General features: G+C 41.4%; 2 protein-coding genes and 1 long non-coding RNA gene across 4 annotated transcripts; 1 reads left to right on the forward strand and 2 right to left on the reverse strand.

The window, feature by feature from the left end:
- Nucleotides 1-1080: 1080 nt before the first annotated feature.
- LOC125230513 (exosome complex component RRP40) lies at nt 1081-1905 on the reverse strand. Its single transcript, XM_048135687.1, has one exon. It carries the CDS (start codon nt 1806-1808, stop codon nt 1098-1100), a length of 711 nt encoding a protein of 236 aa, XP_047991644.1. The 5' UTR covers nt 1809-1905; the 3' UTR covers nt 1081-1097.
- Nucleotides 1906-2528: 623 nt separating this feature from the next.
- On the forward strand, nt 2529-13625 carry LOC125230250 (probable RNA 3'-terminal phosphate cyclase-like protein). The gene is made up of 6 exons (XM_048135358.1): nt 2529-2915; nt 3479-3664; nt 4400-4569; nt 5093-5227; nt 5952-6122; nt 13408-13625. Exons 1-6 carry the CDS (start codon nt 2624-2626, stop codon nt 13600-13602), a joined length of 1149 nt encoding a protein of 382 aa, XP_047991315.1. The 5' UTR covers nt 2529-2623; the 3' UTR covers nt 13603-13625.
- LOC125230251 lies at nt 7060-12096 on the reverse strand. Of its 2 annotated transcripts, XR_007177508.1 has the most exons (6): nt 11845-12096; nt 8893-9086; nt 8432-8582; nt 8006-8135; nt 7409-7503; nt 7060-7116 (listed from the first exon to the last, which is right to left on the reverse strand). It is a non-coding gene; the product is annotated as an uncharacterized LOC125230251 (long non-coding RNA). The 2 variants fall into 2 exon arrangements; XR_007177507.1 differs by lacking the exon at nt 7060-7116 and having other exon boundaries at nt 7165-7503.
- Nucleotides 13626-21484: the final 7859 nt, after the last annotated feature.

Genomic DNA, 21484 nt, shown 5'->3' on the forward strand with positions numbered 1-21484 from the left:
CACTCAGGCCTTACAGTATGTAATCATTTTAAATGTTGCATCTCACTCTATTGTTAGGGTCCCCCCACATCTAGCGTCTCACGAGCGTCGCGTCGGGCCAACTGTATGGGCAAAGCCTGACGCCGCGTCGACGCGACGTCTTTTTCCATACAGTTGGCCCGACGCGACGCTCGCGAGACGCTAGATGTGGGGGGACCCTGAACATGATGGTTCAGACATGAGCATGTAAAATACGATGTTGAACACAAAAGTATTATGTAAAATGGGGTTAATATTTTATCTAGATGAATAAAGTTTGTTACATCTCATTATTTGTTGAATAAAATTTACAATAGTTATGTTTGATTTTGATGATTTAAAAATTCATTATTGAATAAATCATTGTAATTTAATTCGCAATAGATCTCCTGTAGGTAGTTTACTGTTTCATATCACACCCCTATATTCAGTCTCTACAGTTGCTGTGTGCCTACATCCCAAAAACCCCAATATTAAAAACATAAGAGAAAAAAAAATTGCTGTCAAGTGTTATTAAAAAATTGTCTAGTTTCATATTAAAAAACATTTAAATAATTTAGCCTGTAATATTAAGCCTGATCATTCGAATACCATAAACCTTTTAATTACTTTAACAAAATTTTATTAATAAGTAACATAAAATAAAAGAAAGTTATTCTGGTCACTCCACTCCTATTGAAGTTAGTTGTAAATGACAGGTTGCCACTTTATGTGTATATAGGGGGTGTGGCTTATGTATCATATATTTATCAATAGTGGAGTGTGAGGCCGTAGGTTTGCATAAGTAATGAGATTTTGAATGATTAGGATAGTCGCATTTGCCAAAATAAATCTCCATCACTGTTACTTTTTGTTTCATTATACATGCCTTTATTGAACCATAAACAATGCAAATCCCTTCTGAGAACCCATGTCATTGAAGAGGGATAACAGGATATCCTCATCATATTTTTCTTATACTGAAAAACTTTAAAGAATTTAGCTCTATTGTCATATTTTATCAGGGATCATACATACTCTTCAGAGGTATAGGAGAGTAAAAACTTAAAATAAAACAAGACATACTTCTACAAATTTTATTATGAAATGTGTCCAGATAAAATATTTGTAATATTACTGCATAGGCTTTTGATTTCCTGGTTGTCCAAGTATTCACAGCCTAAAATAGCATTACCAACTGCTATTGTTTCTCTCATAGTCTTCGCTTTGATCCAAATTCTGCCATTCATGCCCGCAGCTAACTCAAATGGCCATTCATTCTTCAGTGACTCCAACAGAGGGCAACTAGGATTTAAAATCTTCCTAACAAGGTTCAGTGAACATTTAAACACAAATCCATCAGTCAAAACTCCGAGGCGGCCTTTCTTCCCATGAGAGTCTACACAGACTAGCTCAGGTTCCATATCTTTGCTGGCAACTAAGGTTTTCGCATACACAACGTCGCCAACTTGAACTTCGGGTCTGTTTTTCTTAGTAGCACTCTCAAATGATAAATAGGAGAGCGCGGCAGGGCAACTTCCTCCGATGTCCACTCTGAATATGTCTCCCGCTTTTTGAATAACAAAGCCAACCACGTTTTCTCCCCTTGACGGAACGTATCGCTTCTGTTGGTTCTCCACCCAATACGTATTAGGACTGCGTTTTCTCAGAATGCCAGCTTTAGTCATGTAAACTTTGTCCAGTTCGCGTCCCAACCCGGGACCAAGTATAACCTTACTCTTTTCACCCACATTTGTGATTTCTTCGCAATAATCACCGGGCAGAACCACATCTCCCACGGAAACTTTCATTGTACATAAATTAATCTACAAAACCAATGAAAAACCACGTGAGAAACTCTGTTTTGAATAATTCGACGCTAGTCACTAAATAAATGACAATCTGATATGACATGACAGCTAACTAACAGTGACAGTGACATTAGAAAAGTATTTGAGTTTATAAAATAATCGCCAATTTTTTTTACAAAGCAATAAGCTAGGAACATACTGAGCGGACGACCGCGACCGATCAGTGTGCACGCAGTGCACGGTCTTCGGGACGTGGCTTCGGCTGACCAAAACATATAGCGAGCCAGATTTCGATCGGACGCCCGTGCGCTCAAGGTCACGTCTACGACCGACGACCGATAGTTTGCACGGTTAAAAGTATATTTAAGCTAGGAACATACTACGCGGACGTCCGTCGTAAATCGACCGCGACCGCGACTGATCAGTGTGCACGGAACAAAACATCCAGCGAGCCAGATTTCGATCGGACGTCCATGCGCTCAAGGCCACGTCCACGTCCGTCGACCGATAGTTTGCACGGTTATGTGTAATTTCATTGTTCAGATTCCCGTCCGCGGTCGATTTACGACGGACGTCCGCGTAGTATGTTCCTAGCTTCATTGTCTAGATCCGCGTCCGCGGTCGCGCATCGGCGGACGTCCGCGTAGTATGTTCCAAGCTATAAGCTCTAGTCTAGCTATGTGTATAAACGCGTCGACTGTCAGCTGTCACGATGACGTAAACTTTGACAATTTGACGCACGTGCATTGCGGCATGGTGTTTATTTACCAGAACTCTTGATTTTTAAATGGAATAACGTAATAGAAACTCTTAAAATGCCAGCCACAGTCCATAACGACACTCTTATATACAAAGGAAGTAATTTCTTCCGACAGCGGTTGCTATTATCCACTCTCAGTGGTCGTTCCGTGAGGATAGAAGAGATTCGGAGTTCGCACGATGATCCTGGCCTGCGGGAGTACGAAGTGAGCTTGATACGGCTGTTGGATAAAGTGACGAACGGTACCAGGGTGGAGTTGAGCGAAACGGGCACGTCTGTGTTTTATCAGCCAGGAATTTTGATCGGAGGGCAGGTCACACATAATTGTAGTACACAAAGAGGCATAGGTATGTTTTCTGAGTATCTCATAATTAGTATAGTTTTATCAAGTTTTTATGTTAATATTTGTTATGCTAGAAAACAAATAGAAGAAAACATAAATTACTCAAACTAAATTGACACACAACAAAATTAAATAAGTTAGATGGAGTATGAGAATAATTAGGACAATAACCACCCGTAGGGAATTCTCATACTGTCTCTTTTTCCCCAAACCCCATAAACTATGTTTATCTTACTCAACATGGCTTTGTAGGGATAAATAATTTAGAATTGCTTTAAATTGTTGTCTCTGCATGAGATTTTAATGTGTCATTGCCTTTTAATACACTTTTTGGTTAGACAGGTATCTTATTTGTTTACCCCCGACGCAAGCACGACACATGGTGTTTTAAGTTTTGTCTGTCTGTCTGTGGCATTGTAGCTCCCAAATAGATAGATCGATTAATTTTTTTGTTTGTAAGCTGAGTTAGTCAAGAGTGTTCTTAGACATGTTTCATGAAAATCCGTCCACTATCTAGGGGGTTTTTTCAAAATTTTAATTTAGTGGTTATGTGTTATTTACTTGCAGGTTACTATTTAGAAGTACTGCTAGCACTAGGTCCATTCTGCAAGGAGCCACTGAATGTAGTATTGCAAGGAGTCACCCACCATGATCTGGATGTATCTGTGGACAAGGTAAAGGCAGCAGCGTTACCTATACTGCTGAAGTTTATTTTGGTGGATGATGGACTGGAACTGAAGGTCGTGAGGAGAGGTAAGTGAATACTTTGTGTAAACTTGTGAGGCGCAAATGGCGCAATATGCATTTTGTTGCATGTCATCTTCATGTTGTTTAAATAAAAATTTCATGGAGAAAATAGAGTATCATTTTTTGCTTCTTTGGCTTTGTATAAAAAAAATTTTTTTTTTTCTTTTCTTATAAACTGTATTCGTCCTTACAGTGATGTATGCAATTCAATTCAATTCATTTATTTCGTCATCATGGGTTACATTACATTACAATAGGTGTCAGTTTACATTATAAGTCCGACCATGGTGTGCCTTTCGGCGTACAATATAAAAAATACTAATGCTAAACACATTTACATGCATAAAATTAAACTAAACTGACAAATAAATAAATTACAAATATCAAAAGTAACTTTATATAATCATGTCAAGCAATAACAGTATTTAAATTGAAAATAAAATAATAATAACAATAGAGACATAAGATGTAATCATATGTGTTTAATTCACACTGTAATAAGAATAAAAAATATTTTTCCCATTTTATTTGTAGTTTGACATGTGGAAATCGATGGAGAAGGCCTTCACCCAAAAAGGGTCTAAGGCACCAGCATAATAAATAAAAATTAATGTAAAAATTTGTAATAATGCAATTAGAATAAAAGGCTTTTTTATTTTATTTATTTGTAGTTTCATTGTTTGTTTCAAAGTCTGCTACACTCCTATTGTTCTACCTTGTGACTGATTGATATATTTTCAGGAGCACCACCTCTTGGCGGTGGCGAGGTTGTATTCCGGTGTCCTGTGCGGCGCGGTGTGCGTCCACTACAGTGGACCAGCTGGGGGCTTGTCAAGAGGATCCGTGGCGTCGTTTACGCATTACGTGTGTCACCCACTATGGCTAACAGGGTGGTTGAGGCGGCTAAAGGGGTGAGTACTATATGCAGTGTTCAGGAGCACCATCCCTCGCGGTGTACGTCCTCTATAGTGGACCAGGTGGGGGCTTGTCAAGAGGATCCGTGGCGTCGTTTACGCATTACGTGTATTACCTACTAGGGCTTACAGAGTGCTTGCGGCGGCTAAAGGGCTGAGTATGTATTACTGTTGGTTCCACAGTGTGGTCATGTTTCTATAGTCAAAAATAGTGGGCAAGACAGTCAAAAGGATTTGCCGCTTACCATTGTTAACATAGTGGTTGAAATGGCTAAAGTGGCAAGTTTATTCGAACAGATCTTCAGTTCTTTCGGTCTAAAATTTCAACATTTTGGTGGGAGTGAAATATGGTACCACACCTTTATTATCTTTTTTTCAACACATTTTACAAAACTGTAAATAACGAACACCATATCCTGTTTAGGTAAAGCCCCATTAGCAGAATATACCATCATCATCATCGTCACCATGTGATTATTTTTTTTTATAACTTTTATTGATAAATGTATGATTGTTTCAGGTGATGCTCAAATTCCTGCCGGACGTGTATATCAACACAGACCAGTGCCGCGGCCCCAACGCGGGGAAGAGCCCTGGCTTTGGAATCAGCTTGGTGGCTGAGACTAATGAAAAAACTTTCTATTGTGCTGAAGCAGTGAGTGTTATCACTATCAATAAATAGTATAAAACAAAGTCCCCTCCCGCTGTTTGTTCCTATGTATGAATAGATCTTTACTTAATCGCGTGGCATGCATGTTCAGGCGATCAAAGTACAGCTTTGAGATTATTAAGCCAGGAAACTGATAGATCTTTAAAATTGCACCTCGGATTTTGATGCAGAACTATATTACATTATATACTACAGTATTTTCGATTAAAAATGTGTGTAATTTTTTATTTATTTTGGCCACCGAAAACACTGTCAACGATGAAGTGACGTCATCGAATTCGAATCTTACTGCATGTCAAAACAATCACTGACATATTGAACTTTATGCCTTCATAATTAAAAAGTCAGAAAATGTTGTTTTCGAATAGAATGACCTGCATGACAGATAATCTATAGATTAACATGACTGTGTTGTTTTCGCTCGATTTCGTAAAAGTATACTTATATTTTTTGCTGTTTTTAAGTAATTTTCAAATTGGACAGTGCTTAATCATAAACCACAGACTTTAAAAAAGGGTCAAGTAGCCTATTAGTACTTATAAAAAGTACATCATTATGTGACACAAATCATGATATTTTAAATACTGTTCAAGTGTTCATAGTGTCTTGAATTGGAAGCGGCGTAAAAGGCGACTTTAAATTGACCTGCGTACTTCTTTTGTCAATACAATTTATGACCTACTCCTATAATGAGAATATTCTATTTCAGAAATCATTAGTAGCTGGCAGCGGCGAGACGACGCTACCAGAGGACTTGGGCCGCGAGTGTGCTCAGAAACTTCTAGACGAGATCTACCGCGGCGGCTGTGTCGACTCATCTTTACAGTGGCTTGTGGCATTGTGGATGGCGCTGGGACAGAAGGATGTCAGTGTATGTGTGGTACGTATGAATTATAAAAAAAAACACTTAAGCACTCTGTCAGTACCTTGTGACTTAAATTAAAATTCGTTACACGGCAAAAAGCTGGCACAGTTCACGCTTCCTTGCAAGGCCTGCCATCGTGTTTAGGTCAAAAACATGCATTCAAGAAGACGCGTGTCTTGATTCCTGTCATTAATTAAAAGTTAAAGTAGATAGGTATATTTTGAATGTAATAGATATCATTAGCATTTTCGTTTTTTAGTTGTAGTTACCATAGAGTATATTGAATAGAATGGTATAGAGTTATCAGTCACGATTTTCGATTGCAGCGCCATCTATTGTTAATTTCCCGCAACTTTTCATGTGACTTTCCACGCCTGCAGGTACCTTATAGCATATTAAGCATGTGGGTCCTTTAGACATGGAACGCCACATATTTACGGCGGGCTTTTTAAATAGGATTGATGTTTTGCATTCTGAGGCTATGTTCAGATGAACACGCGGCGATGCGCGATTTTCTCACCGCGCGGTTTAAGATTGTAACAAAATTAATGGCGTTGTGTACATGACCGCGCGTTGCCGCTTGTGATCGGTCATGTAAACAGCACATTTGATTTTGTAACAATTTTTTACCGCGCGGGCGGCGAAAAAATCGCGCGTTCCTCTGAATTTAGCCTGAGTCTGAGCAAACAGATCCCGATTACAGTTATCATGTGTGAACCTTCAATGCATTTCTCACCAGGAAACTGCTACAGAAGTTCACACAATGCCTAGACCAGTAGGAAATCAGGAATATAATAAAACAATGAAGCAGGGGAATAGTTTTTAATAATTTATTTTAAAATATGTTTTATAGTTACGTAATTGGTGGTGATACTACTTAGCTTCAAAAACCAGGAAAGAACTAGTCGAAAGCGTTTAGAGAATTACTTCTCCTAATGCGTCTTAATTATTTCAAGTGCAGTGTTTCCTACCGACAATTTTCACCACACCAACACGAGCAATAAACGAACTGTAAAAAAACATTTCAACAATTAAATAAACATGTCCAATTCAAAATCATTACTTAAAGGTACATTCTACCAGCAGTTTAGAACTTCAATTTAAAATTTGAATCAAATTACTTTGCACTCTTATGAATAAAATGGACCTTTCTTATTAGTTTTCAAAGAATCAAGAAAAGAGAGAGAGAGAGAGAATGTGTGTAGGTGTGGTGAAGAGAAGATGTTCAACGATGAAACTCCTAATAGCCTTTTGAAAAGATGTGTTTGTGGATAGACACATAAGCTTTTTTTTAATCTTACAGAATATTTTTCTTTTGTCTCAGTAAGTTTTTTTATTTGTTTGGCCAAACTGCTAGCTTCCGTGAAAAATCGGGGTGTGTGTCGTGGCGCGTGACCTGAAATAAATTCTGTAATATAGGAGCTGTTAGATATCACTAGGCAGTCGTGTGGAGTTAAAAATATAAAAAACTTAAATACGGTACTAGATATTTCATATACATTACATACATTTGATGTACAAGTGTGACTAAAATAACTTAACGTCATCCAAAACTTTAAATATGTTTCTGGGCTTTATCGTCCATATTAAAATAGTGCATTGTGCAACAGGGGAGGCTAGGGTGATATTGATAAGGACAACCTGGAGTGAATTATAGACACGAGACTGTTTCTATACTGTGTACCTATAGCTTAATAGTCAAATTCTCTCAGTGCAACGAAAATGCTTGACTGATGATGGTATTTATTTTTCTTATCCCTCTTTTAGGAATAAAATGGTATGATGTAGTACTCGTTCAGTACACGTAGATGCAAGAAGACCTTTTAGCAGCAAATGTGATGAAAAATACACATTATGTTATTGATATTACTATATAGAATAAACTTATTTCAACTGACCTGAAGTTGACGGCTGAGAACTGACATCAGTGATGTTCCTCAAAGGGGCTCTGGGTATTTGATCATCTTGCATCGGTTCTTGAATATTGCTAGCAAATTGCAGCGATGCGGTTTGCTTGCTTATCAATTCCTGAAATACATATACATAATATATTTAACTAATTTAATGCTGAAATATTAGTACTTAAACAGTAATGTTATAAGAATTGAATATAACTAGGTAAATGTAAGAGGCAATGGGTAAATATTACCCTAATGTACCCTAATAAAAACAATTTTTCCACTTTTTCAGCGTGATTGCTGGAATTGCAATAGCACTGACCAAGTCGAGTCTAGTCTTCCAGATGAAGTATTCTATTTTTTGTCAAAGTGAATACATAATATATTATTGATACTACTATATAGAATCAACTACATTTAACTGACCTGAAGCTGACGGCTGAGATCTGAGATTAGTAGCCGCCCTGTGGGTACTGATTGGTGATGTTCCTCAAAGGGGCTCTGGGTACTTGATCATCTTGCATTGGTTCTTGAACATTGATTGGAAATTGCAGCAATGTGGTTTGCTTATCAATTCCTGAAAAAAATATACATATAAATATATTCAATGTAATTCCGAAATATTAGACAACCATATAAATCATATAATAAAGTATATTCAATTAAAGCTATAAATTAAAAAAATAAATGAATGCTCCACGACTCTTCTCTTTCGGAACAGACTAGACATAAGAACAAAAATCTATGCTCACACAAATAAATACCAATACCGGGATTTGAATCCAGGACCGCAGCTTTGCAGGTAGGATTAACACCCGATAGGCCAGACCAGTCATCAAATGTTAAATTATTATTGTAACATCTTGAATTTAAAAGCTAAAACTTACCATACCCCAAGACCTCAATAGAGAAATGGGTAAAACTGAGTCTTCCGCTTGAAGTATTATATTTTTTCTTAAAGTGAGTATGACACAGTTTTCCATTGCTAACACATCACTGCCATTAGAGTAAATCCAGGTACGAAACCAGTCAGGCTCAATAATTGGATTGGGTCATTGGTGAAGAATCATATTATCTAATCCTGAAAAAAAAACATACAGATTGTATTTTGATAGGTCTTATTAGAACTTCATAGATTTGCGAAAATACATACTGAATGCGAGAAAATTTGGAGCAAGTGGTAATTTTTATAAACTATTTTTATATGGCAATAGATCCCATTGCTATCTAAATATATAAAAGAAGAAGCTGACTGACTGACTGACTGACATATCAACGCACAGCCGAAACCGCTGGTCCTAGAGATTTCAAATTTGGCACGTAGGTTCCTTATATAGTGTAGAGGAGCACTAAGAAAGGATTTTCCAAAATTCACCTCCTAAGGGGGTCAAATGGGGGTTCAAAGTTTGTATGGGGAAACAAGATTAGTTTGACTATTCTATTCGAAACTTCACAGGAAGATTCCTTAAGACATATGACTGAATACGTGTTTCAGGTTTTTTGAAAATTTAACCCCTAAAAGGGTGAAAAGGGGGTGATAAAGTCAAAAAATCAATATGGGTATCGTTTTTATGGTTTATCGGGTCGCTGATCACGATAAATACAACGTTTTTAAAATCTAACGAGGCGGAAGTGAAATACCTTCTCCCCTGTTGTGGTGCAATGGGGTTTAAATATCAAAAAAATATATAAAAGAAGATATTGACTGACTGACTGACATATCAACGCACAGCCGGAATCGCTGGTCCTAGAGATCTCTAATTTGGCACGTAGGTTCCTTATATAGTGTAGAGAAGCACTAAGAAAGGATTTTTCAAAATTCGCCTCCTAAGGGGGTCAAATGGGGGTTCAAAGTTTGTATGGGGAAACAATGTTAGTTTCACTGTTTTATTCGAAACTTCACAGGAGGGATCCTAAAAACATATGACTAAAGACGTGTTTCAGGTTTTTTGAAAATCTAACCCCTAAAAGGGTGAAAAGGGGGTGATAACGTCAAAAAACTAATATGGGTATCGTTTTTACGGTTTATTGGGTCGCTGATCACGATAAATACAACGTTTTTAAAATCTAACGAAGCGGAAGTGAAATACCTTCTCCCCTGTTGTAGTGCATTGGGGTTTAAATATCAAAAAATATATAAAAGAAGAAACTGACTGACTGACTAACTGACATAATATATCAACACACAGCCGAAACCGCTGGTCCTAGAGATTTCAAATTTGGCACATAGGTTCCTTATAAGTATGGCGTGGAGGAGCACTAAGAAAGGATTTTTCAAATTTCTCCTCTTAAAAGGGTGAAATGGGGGTTCAAAGTTTGTATGGGGAACAAGATTAGTTTGACTATTTTATTCGAAACTTCATAGGAGGATTCCTAAAGACATATGACTAAATACCTGTTTCAGGTTTTTTGAAAATTTGACCCCTAAAGGGGTGCAAAGGGGGTAAAGTCAAAAACACAATATGGGTATCGTTTTTATGGTTTATCGGGTCGCTGAACACGATAAATACAACGATTTTAAAATCTAATGAGGTGGAAAAGAAATTTTCTCCCCTTTTGTTGTGCAATAGGGTTAAAATATCCAAAATAGCCATAAGTATAGGTTTAGTTTTTATCTTTACTTCTGGTTCAAGAGATTTCAAAAAGACACGGAAGTTCCTGAGAGGAAGTTCACCTCCTAGCACGATAATTTGACAGGGACAGGGACAGGTACAGGGACAGGAACGGGATAGGGTTAGGGTTAGGGTTAGGGTTAGGGATAGGGATAGGGATAGGGATAGGGATAGGGATAGGGATAGGTATAGGGATAGGGAGAGGGAAGGGATAGGGATGGGGATAGGGATAGGGATAGGGATAGGGATAGGGATAGGGATAGGGATAGGGATATGGATAGGGATAGGGATAGGGATAGGGATAGGGATAGGGATAGGGATAGGGATAGGGATAGGGATAGGGATAGGGATAGGGATAGGGATAGGGATAGGGATAGGGATAGGGATAGGGATAGGGATAGGGATAGGGATAGGGATAGGGATAGGGATAGGGATAGGGATAGGGATAGGGATAGGGATAGGGATAGGGATAGGGATAGGGATAGGGATAGGGATAGGGATAGGGATAGGGATAGGGATAGGGATAGGGATAGGGATAGGGATAGGGATAGGGATAGGGATAGGGATAGGGATAGGGATAGGGATAGGGATAGGGATAGGGATAGGGATAGGGATAGGGATAGGGATAGGGATAGGGATAGGGATAGGGATAGGGATAGGGATAGGGATAGGGCTATTATAGTAGCGCTCAGAACGTGTTTTTCGCAGCGCAGATGGCGCCTGTGCCCTACTAGATTAACGATTAACGGACTCGGAGAAATTTAACGGGAGTTAACGAGTCCGTTAACATTTTTTCAAGTTAACTTAAAAGTTAATCCGTTAATCGAAATGTTAACTTCGTTAATTAACGATTAACGGATTAACGAGTTAATGCCCAGCTATGTCAGTTACAATGGCCCCCCAGTCGAGAATTGCCCCGCTTTACCTTAATCGAAGTAATCGCGGACAGATGTACCTACAAAGAAACCTACGGATCCAAATGAAAATCTTATTTTTTGTAAACGTTTCAATAAGAATACTTTTATTACGCGGGCGAAGCCGCGGGTAAAAGCTAGTTCAGGATAAAAGGCTTTTATGAGACAAAGAAATCAAATTCCGGCCTCAAATCGAAAAACTTTCCCCTACTATTTTGTATCAGTTTCATAAGTGAAGTGAATCTCAACGAGGTCAGACTTTTATTCTAGATTTATGTATTATACTCGTAGCTAGAAAAGATGAAATACTTACGCGTTTTACCGCAATTAAGTACACAACACACAGCACTTATAACCATTGTTACGACAAACGAATCTAACGAGCAAATCAAAATCCGTTGAGCAGAGCCGGTATATTCACAAAAAAGCAGATTTATCGGAGTCCAGGGCAAGCACAGTCGTTGTATAGTTCAACATCATAATTTTAAAGTTCTTTCTAGCAAAGCAAAGCATCGAACATCACAAGAAAGTGAAGAATTGAAATAATGGCGTTATGGCGGCTTTGAAAAAAAAAAAAACATTCCGTTCCATGCCTCTTTTTAGGGTTCCGTAGTCAACTAGGAACCCTTATAGTTTCGCCATGTCTGTCTGTCCGTCCGTCCGTCCGTCCGTCCGTCCGTCCGTCCGTCCGTCCGTCCGTCCGTCCGTCCGTCCGTCCGTCCGTCCGCGGATAATCTCAGTAACCGTAAGCACTAGAAAGCTGAAATTTGGTACCAATATGTATTTCAATCACGCCGACAAAGTGCAAAAATAAAAAATGGAAAAAAATGTTTTATTAGGGTACCCCCCCTACATGTAAAGTGGGGGCTGATATTTTTTTTCATTCCAACCCCAACGTGTGATATATTGTTGGATAGGTATTTAAAAATGAATAAGGGTTTACTAAGATGGTTTTTTGATAATATTAGTATTTTCGGAAATAATCGCTCCTAAAGGAAAAAAAAGGTGCGTCCCCCCCCTCTAACTTTTGAACCATATGTTTGAAAAATATGAAAAAAATCACAAAAGTAGAACATTATAAAGACTTTCTAGGAAAATTGTTTTGAACTTGATAGGTTCAGTAGTTTTTGAGAAAAATACGGAAAACTACGGAACCCTACACTGAGCGTGGCCCGACACGCTCTTGGCCGGTTTTTTAAAGTTTATCATAAAAGTTTCGCACCTTCAGATTTTAAAACGGACCAATTTAAGAACAAAAACTTTAGATAATATTTGTTTTTTTTTGTTAATTATAATTAATAACATTTTAAAAAGCTAGTTAAAAATAATACAACATTATTTTTGTCATATATTTTATTTTGTTAATTGCGCGTAACGGAAACATGGAATTGGTATCACAGATTAGACAGGATTTTATAGAATAATTCAATTGTTTTTCACGCCCTCTATTGTCGTGTTCCCCAAGTATATCCAAAGTACATCGGATTTACTATTTCCTTTGAGTGAAAACACCGTGGTAGTTACCAGTTAAAATTCTGTGTGTAATTGTGTATGCTTGAGAAGTGTCTTTTCAAAAGAGCTTGTTTCTGTATGTCAACACAGCTTTACTCTATTAAATCATAGAAAATAGTAACCCCGGTCCCTCTAGCACAACTTGTCTTGTCCAGCGCGAGTTCATACTTGAAGTCGCTTGATGTATGGACTCGCCCGCGACAAGGCAAGTTGTGCTAAAGGGTCTGTTGACAGAAAATAAGCCCCTTTCAATCGATACTTCTTCGATTCTTTATCTAACTTATGGATAAACAGAGTAAATGGTACTTGATAATTTTTTTAAATTTCTAATCAATAAAAGTATAATTATATCACTCTTTTTCAGGTGGGCCCTCTCTCTGACTACACCATAACCTTCCTTCAGCACCTGAAAGAGTTCTTCGGCGTGATGTTCAAGCTGGAAGTGCTACGAGCCGGTGATGATGATGAGGACAGCGGTGATGAGATGTCGACGGCACAGCGCGTTAAGATGACGTGTGTCGGCATTGGATATGTTAATATTAGTAAGAGGACGTTGTAGTGTTAATAAATTGTTATTACTAATTTCAATTTTTTTTTTACAGTAATACCTAAAGCCTGACCTGAGAAATATATTTATATGATTACGCGCCATGTTGCGGAATCTCATTAGAACTATTTTCTTCATACTAAACTGAACTGTCAACCCATACATCCGAATAACAGCGCCCTCCTGACAATAATCATATATTTCAGCAGTTCTCGAAAAGTTTGTACAAAAATTAAGGAAAAAGTTAAATTTGTTTTTATTAATTCCTGTTTTGTTGATGAATTGAGATTTGAGATTTTATTAAGTTTTATTTCGTCATTAAGGTTCTCTAGTATCTATATTTTCTTAATTATAACAATTAACCCGTATATATCTTACGAAAGTCGACTTATATTACTAAATGTTGGTAACAAAATAGGATCAATTAAAATTTGCTGACGTGGCTATGTACAAAGTTGCCGGGAATTGCTCATTTCTGGTCAAGCTTTATAACAGTTGCTTGTTGTATCAGTTGCTTTTGATACACGGGAGGTAAATTGAGTCTATAATAGTTTTTAGGATTATTATATGTCTAATAGAAGTCAGCGTCATTGTCGACTAAGTTTTGGCATTTTGCCGCCATCTTTGATTTTTGCGTTTGAAATCCTTTCTACATCCGATATCGGATCGGATAACGTGAAAACGCACTAAAGGTAGTTAGTTTAACCTTCCTCAGACGAGTACATACGGTTTGAACTTTTACAAAAATAAAAGAAAGTTTTAAATTTAAAAGCACGTAGCCAGGAATCCACGAGTGTATAGTACTTACTGTAGTTTACAATTAAATGAAACATGAAATTATTTTATATATTTTATTATCTTAAACAGTAACTTTACAAAAATATCTTACAGCTACGATTGTAAAAATAATTAAGGCACATTTTGAAAACTCATTTTCATATCTATTATAGCGGGCATAGCTGGGCACCGTTAATCAAATAGTTAACTTCGTTAATCGCTAATCCGTTACTAAAAAAGTTAACTTCGTTAATCGTTAAAGCGATACATTTCGACAAATTTAACGTAAGTTAAAGTTAATCGTTAATCCGTTAACACGTGAAAAAAAAAGAACTTTACTGTAAATATTTAGTTGTATCAGTATCCACTATAACGTATTGTATTTCTGTAAAAGGCCGAAGTACAGCAAGCCTATTGAACTCTAGGTTGCGCGTGGAAGGCAGTGATCGCCTGAGCTACTGCCAAGAGCTGTGTCAGGAGAGATGCTGGCGGTGACGGGACTGTTGTGGCACTTTGGGCGGTAGAGGCTAGAGAAGCGAATGTGGTTCTAAATAGGGCTCGAATTTGCTGCCCTATCTCTACAACAGTCGCCATGGTAAAGCTTAGGATTCACCGAATCAATATTAGTAAAAGCAGGGGCGGCTCACTCCGCGATACTATCGCCGCGCTACAAGTACATGCCGGCGGCCGCGAGTTCGCGGCCTCATCAGGGGTGGCGCGCGTTCTTACGGAACGCACGTTCCCACTTTCTATTGTTACTTTACGTTGCGAGTTTTTTTAAAGCTTTATATGCGATGTCCACGTGTGAATGGCTAATAGTGCATAGTTAAATAGACATCATAAATAAAATAGTACAATCTTACACAGATCTACTATTAATATTGATTAAGTCCTACGGAAAAGTTCAATAAGGCTTGTGATGTTGGGACTTGAACAAAAATATATTAATACTGTAGGTACCTATATACATATAGGTACCTAGAAAGTACCCAAGACTGGAATATAATAGTATAACATTTTATACATAGGCAACCCTATCGTCCGACGCTGCGCACGTGCGGCTCGTTTCTTTGTTAGAATTTTGTAGGCATTTAAAAGGCGGCATTTCGTGAACATCAAAGCAGTGGGCCTTCTGTACTTGTACTATTATATATTCTGTGGTAAAAGCAAATCCACGTGAAGAATACGTTTTTAGGTAATATTTCGGGCTTTTAGCGATCGACATCGGTAAAACTGGTAAAACCTAGGATTTACCGGCAAATCATAGGATTTGCCGTACTTCGGGCTTTTATAGTAGCGTTCAGAAAATTATTTTTCGCAGCGCAGATGGCGCCTGTGCTCTATCAGATTAACGATTAATGGACTCGGAGAAATTTAACGGAAGTTAACGAGTCCGTTAACACTTTTTCAAGTTAACTTAAAAGTTAATCCGTTAATCGAAATGTTAACTTCGTTAATTAACGATTAACGGATTAACGAGTTAATGCCCAGCTATGATAGCGGGTACAATTTTGATGTGTAAATTTTTAACAGCTACAAATATTCTAATAGAATATGTACCGCTTTTTAACAACAAAGGAACTGATATGTTTTAGAAATAAAAAAGTTAGTAAGCCTCCAAAAATACGCGAGTAAATTGGCAGTGATAAATTCCGCATGTGTTATAAAATTTACATGTTTGACTTAGAATACTTCTAGATAATTTAAATATGATTTCAGTCGACGCATACACTTATCACATACATTTTCGAGATATTGGCCTTTTAAGTGCTAACTTCGTGTCACCCAACCCAGATGTTGCAAGCGTGAAAATTCGGTTTTGTAATAACCTTTTGATGTTTGTAATTTAGGCCATATTTCTGAATATTTTACTATATTTTGTAACCACATTTTAGCGCTACAATTAACAAAATTAAAAGAATATATATATTTCCATGATATAGCATCGACGTATTATTTGTGCCGTTTGTATATCCGAGGTCTTTATAGAGAGTACGTCGTAGACGTCGCATCGGACCGATAGATGGCGCCATCGTTCGTTGTAAGTCGCTCCGGCGTCTCACCGCCGCGATGTTGGTAGTCCCGTTTTTCCCCACCTGCAACACAAGGCCCCCCGCGCCCCGACTCGCCACAAGCCACCCACATTGTTTCGTCGAACGCCGAAGGTCTCGAAATTAACCCACTTTTTTGTAAGAAAGTTCCATGCTGCAAAAATCGTTACCGTTAATCAGTTTTCTTTTTAAACTATTCGCATTTCCGAGACTAAAGTAGGAAGTGTTATCCGCGTATTAAAAGTTTCGCGCGAGAATATAAGCGGTAACGTAGGTAAGTTGCTCCGCCGGGGACCACGTGCTCCGGGGACCACGTGCTTCGCGACCGCGGGCTGCGCGACCTGCGGGCTGCGGCGGCGGCGGCGGCGGCGGGCGCGGTGGAGGAATACCGCGCTCCAAGGAGGTTTGAATTTCTCCGACGAATGGGTGAGCAGATTCATATTATTTTAGAAAGAATTTCCGATTCGGTGCGGAGGCCCCAAGCCACGTGTCGGCGCCGAAACTTACTGTAGCGCTGCGATAGCGCCGCTGACCGCGGCAGTGTTGTCAGCCGCGTCGGCGCCGCCGAGGTTGCGTAGAAGTTGCCTCCTCGTTAACGATCTCTGCGGTGCCGCCGAACAACGTTGTGGCCGCCGCATAGGCGTCGCGTGCGACGCTGTAAGTATGTCTGCTGCTGCCCCGACGCGAGCGCCGTGCCGTTAGTGATCAGTCGTCAATACGCAGGCTACCAGCGCGGCCACCTTCTGCCCCCGCCACAACGCCGCGAGCCTGCTGAGCGTTCGTTGTCCACCAGTATCGCTGGCCGCCACGCTTATGCTGGCGCCTCGATGGTGATGCAGAGCGTTCGTCTGCCGTGACCACGCCGCGATCCTGCTGAAGCTGTCCACCAGTATCGCTGGCCGCCACGCTTATGCTGGCGCCTCGATGGTGACGATGCAGAGCGTTCGTCTGCCGTGACAACGCCGCGATCCTGCTGAAGCTGTCCACCAGTATCGCTGGCCGCCACGCTTATGCTGGCGCCTCGATGGTGATGCAGAGCGTGCGTCTGCCTTGACAACGCCGCGAGCCTGCTGAAGCTGTCCACCAATATCGCTGGCCGCCACGCTTATGCTGGCGCCTCGATGGTGATGCAGAGCGTTCGTCTGCCGTGACAACGCCGCGATCCTGCTGACTGTCCACCTGCTGTAGCTGTCCACCAGTATCGCTGGCCGCCACGCTTATGCTGGCGCCTCGATGGTGATGCAGAGCGTGCGTCTGCCTTGACAACGCCGCGAGCCTGCTGAAGCTGTCCACCAATATCGCTGGCCGCCACGCTTATGCTGGCGCCTCGATGGTGATGCAGAGCGTTCGTCTGCCGTGACAACGCCGCGATCCTGCTGACCTGCTGTAGCTGTCCACCAGTATCGCTGGCCGCCACGCTTATGCTGGCGCCTCGATGGTGATGCAGCGAGCTCATCTGCCGTGACAACGCCGCGATCCTGCTGAAGCTGTCCACCAGTATCGCTGGCCGCCACGCTTATGCTGGCGCCTCGATGGTGATGTAGAGCGTTCATATGCCGTGACAACGACGCGAGACGCGACCCTGCCGAAGCTGTCCACCAGTATTGCTGGCCGCCACGCTTATGCTGGCGCCTCAGTGGTGATGCGGAGCGTAATACTGTTAACCGCTGCACAGGCGTCGCAATCCTTCTGCTGCGTCTGCCGTGACAACGCCGCAAGCTACTTGAAGTTTTCCACCGGTGTCGTCGGCCGACACGCTCATGCTGGCGCCTTGATGTCGCCTCGATCGCACGAGGTAAGATTGTAGACGCGGCGACCTTCATCGCGCCACCGAGCGCAATACTGCGGCTACCGCGAAGGCGTCGCTAATTTTCCTGCCGCGTTTGCCGTGACGACGCCGCGAACTCTGTTGATGCTGTTCACCGATGTAGCTGACTGCCACGCTTGCGCCGGTGCCTCCCGCGCTTTTTAATTTGCGCTCGTTCGTCTTGAATAATGAGATATATTATGCCTCGCTAGCGATCATTATTCGTCTTTCGGGGTTCTCACTATAGAAATGAACGAGCGGTGCTTTATGATTCTGACGGCGGCCACCTCGAGAAGGCCACCGAGCACGATACTGCGTGACGCGACAGGGCATCGAGACGCCTTTCGAGCTGACGACGGCCGTCTCAATCTCACCGCCGAACATAACAGCGTCTGCTGCAGTGACAAGCTGGTAAGATTGCTGATGTGGGCCCTTGGTGCTGCTAGCCGCCACGCTGATAACGCCCGTCGCGCCTAAGATGTCACGCTCACCGCGAACACTGTCTTCCCCTACAATGGTGCCACGACCACGACTATCCAGGCTCCGTCTGCTACGGTATCGTTGCAGACTCTGTTGCTGACCAGGCTGATACTACCCTCCAATGTGACGCCGGGCGCCGCTATCAGCTGACATCCCGTACAATATGGTATCCACTCTTCTCTTTCCAGTTCCCGTGAAGTACGACTGTATTTACACTCTATTTTGACCAAGGACTCCTCCGTCGCCGAAGTGAGAACAGATAAATTCTAAAGATGCTACGTCCTAACGTGGTTTGGACACCCATAGTTGAACGAGGTAAGACGTCAATAACCGGACGAGGAGCCGCACTGCTGCGAGGGTGTCCTGACGATGTTCGCGAGCTATCTAATCGGAGAGGCGCCTCGCGAGAAGACCCTGTGATTCCTGTACATCGCTCATTGTGTAGGTCAAAGACATCGTAAAGGTTTGCGGAATTAAAAAAAAAAAATCCCTTTCAGAATGTCCAGATCTGAATTCGAGCCAGCGTCCTGCATCCTGAGCGTGCGTCTGTTTACCGGGCGGACACCAAAACCGATCGGCAATCTGGCCGCGGGGGTTCCAAGTACACGATGATTTCCCGGAGGCTTGTGGCGCCCCCTGTCCATTCGAGAGATTAACTTATTCGCCGAGCCTCTAATAAACAAATTGGGAAAAATAAACCTGCTTCGCCTTAGTGAACTTCAGATTCCAGCTCAAAGCGAAAGGGGCCAGGAACTCAGGAGTACTTCAGTAGTTATCATCTGGCTCGACTATACTCAATTAATATAGTGCTTGATTCGATCGTAGAACCTGATTTCATAAATTTCACAACTTTCGTGGTCTACAGAGGAAGGTTGCACCGCTGTAGTTTCCAGCATTACCTCGTACAGCTGCCGATAGCTGTAGGCCAATCGCCCCTGTTTTGCTTGCATCTGCAGCCCGATAAGACCTTCAATAATCGGAACATTGTACGAAGTAAAGCTCTTCCGATGGAGAATAATCTTCAACAGGCGGTGGCGCTGGCGACTGAAGTGACATACAGTCGGATTAAGGTTCGCATAGCACTATATGCTATGCACAGTTCAGTTGTATGTTATGTTATGCTGTACGATGGCAGGACTACATCTCTTCTGTTACGAGTAACTACGACAGTAACTGCTAACTCCAACAGACTGTCGTACGAGGTCAGTATGCACCCCCTGGGAGCCAAGTAAGTGACCTTCGGTGACCTCGCCTTCTTCTGCTTCGCCTGTCATCGTACCTCTTCGTCTGCGAGAGCCCTGCATTACGCCGTACAACGGTACGTATTAAGCCTCCGCCACACATAAAGCGCATTCCGCTTCGCTAACGCTACGCTATCAGCGCGCTGAATGCGCGTGCATTCCGCTCGCGTCCCGCGCGCGTTGCGCTCGCTATCAGCGCTCGTTCGTTCCCGCTAGCGCCTACTGGGCGCAACGCCAGCGTTAGTGCGGTGCACCGCCATTATTGCGCTCCGCCTACGCTCTTAAAGCGCGCATGTGTGGCGGTGTTAAATTCACCCCTTGACCTGCTACCACGACGTGTTCAGCAACCACCAGCGATGCGACACGGACGTCTCCACCTCTCAGTCTACTCTGTCGACCTTCATTGCACGAAGTAGAAATCCGTCGCATCGGGTTTTGGATTAGGTAATGGATTACCCTAAGAGTCAATGACTGACTTAAAGAAATCGACTGATACCTCCGTTCAGTGTAGTAGCAATCGACAGCGCTCGTACTTTTCATCTTCTAGGCTAGTTTTACCGAGCGATCGGTATCCTCAAATGCCCTCACAAAAAAGAGTTCAGAGTTCAGGAGTCTCGCTTGCAACCGCGCTCGCTTGACGCGAAATAGTCTGATCGAAAATACCAGTATTGTAACAAATAGCCCTTGGGCGCGTGAGTGATGACCTTTTTCTGTGTTTGATATGGACGTAAGACGTTGGACTTTAAATAGTCATATCAAAGCTAATATTGATTTAGATAATTTTTACGAAGGGTTGACAAAAGCAGTATCAATTACGTTACCCTGCTACAGTACAGATAGTTACACTACTTTTACAGTTAATTTCCACACTTTGTGTCTGAAATTGGGTTTATAACCTGATAAAATAACGTGTCTGTTAATAATAATAGTGTATCTAAGGTTTTTGTATCTTGTTCAAGTCAGCCTCGCCTACATCATCTTTTTTTTTTTTTTTTTTGGTTTTGAACTGCGATGTATAATAATGTCATTTCTCTAACTATTCGCTGACTAAAGCTAAACGTCATCACGAAAATCTCTTTATGCGTTTCTGGCACCGAGATATTCGCGGATCGAAGGCTATTTCGACTGATACATCTGTCAAATCGGTTCAACTGATTCACTTATTCTTCTATGCTATGCCAATAGGGCTACCAAAGGCTTGCGCGCCAGCTGACTCGCCACCAGGAGATAATAAACAGGTCTCTATAAAGACCTCGGATATACAAACGGCACAAATAATATAAAAATTTTACCTTCCAATAAAATTTGTATTATTTTGCCTGGTATATCCGAGGTCTGAGTGATGCCTTCCTGGTAGGCCTAATATACCGTCGGCACTTCTCCTCAACAATGAGGGTGGCTGGTGGCGAGTCGGGGCGCGGGGGGCCTTGTGTTGCAGGTGGGGAAAAACGGGACTACCAACATCGCGGCGGTGAGACGCCGGAGCGACTTACAACGAACGATGGCGCCATCTATCGGTCCGATGCGACGTCTACGAC

The sequence above is a fragment of the Leguminivora glycinivorella genome, chromosome 10 (assembly GCF_023078275.1).
Source record: "Leguminivora glycinivorella isolate SPB_JAAS2020 chromosome 10, LegGlyc_1.1, whole genome shotgun sequence".
Classification (NCBI taxonomy): Eukaryota; Metazoa; Arthropoda; class Insecta; order Lepidoptera; family Tortricidae; genus Leguminivora; species Leguminivora glycinivorella.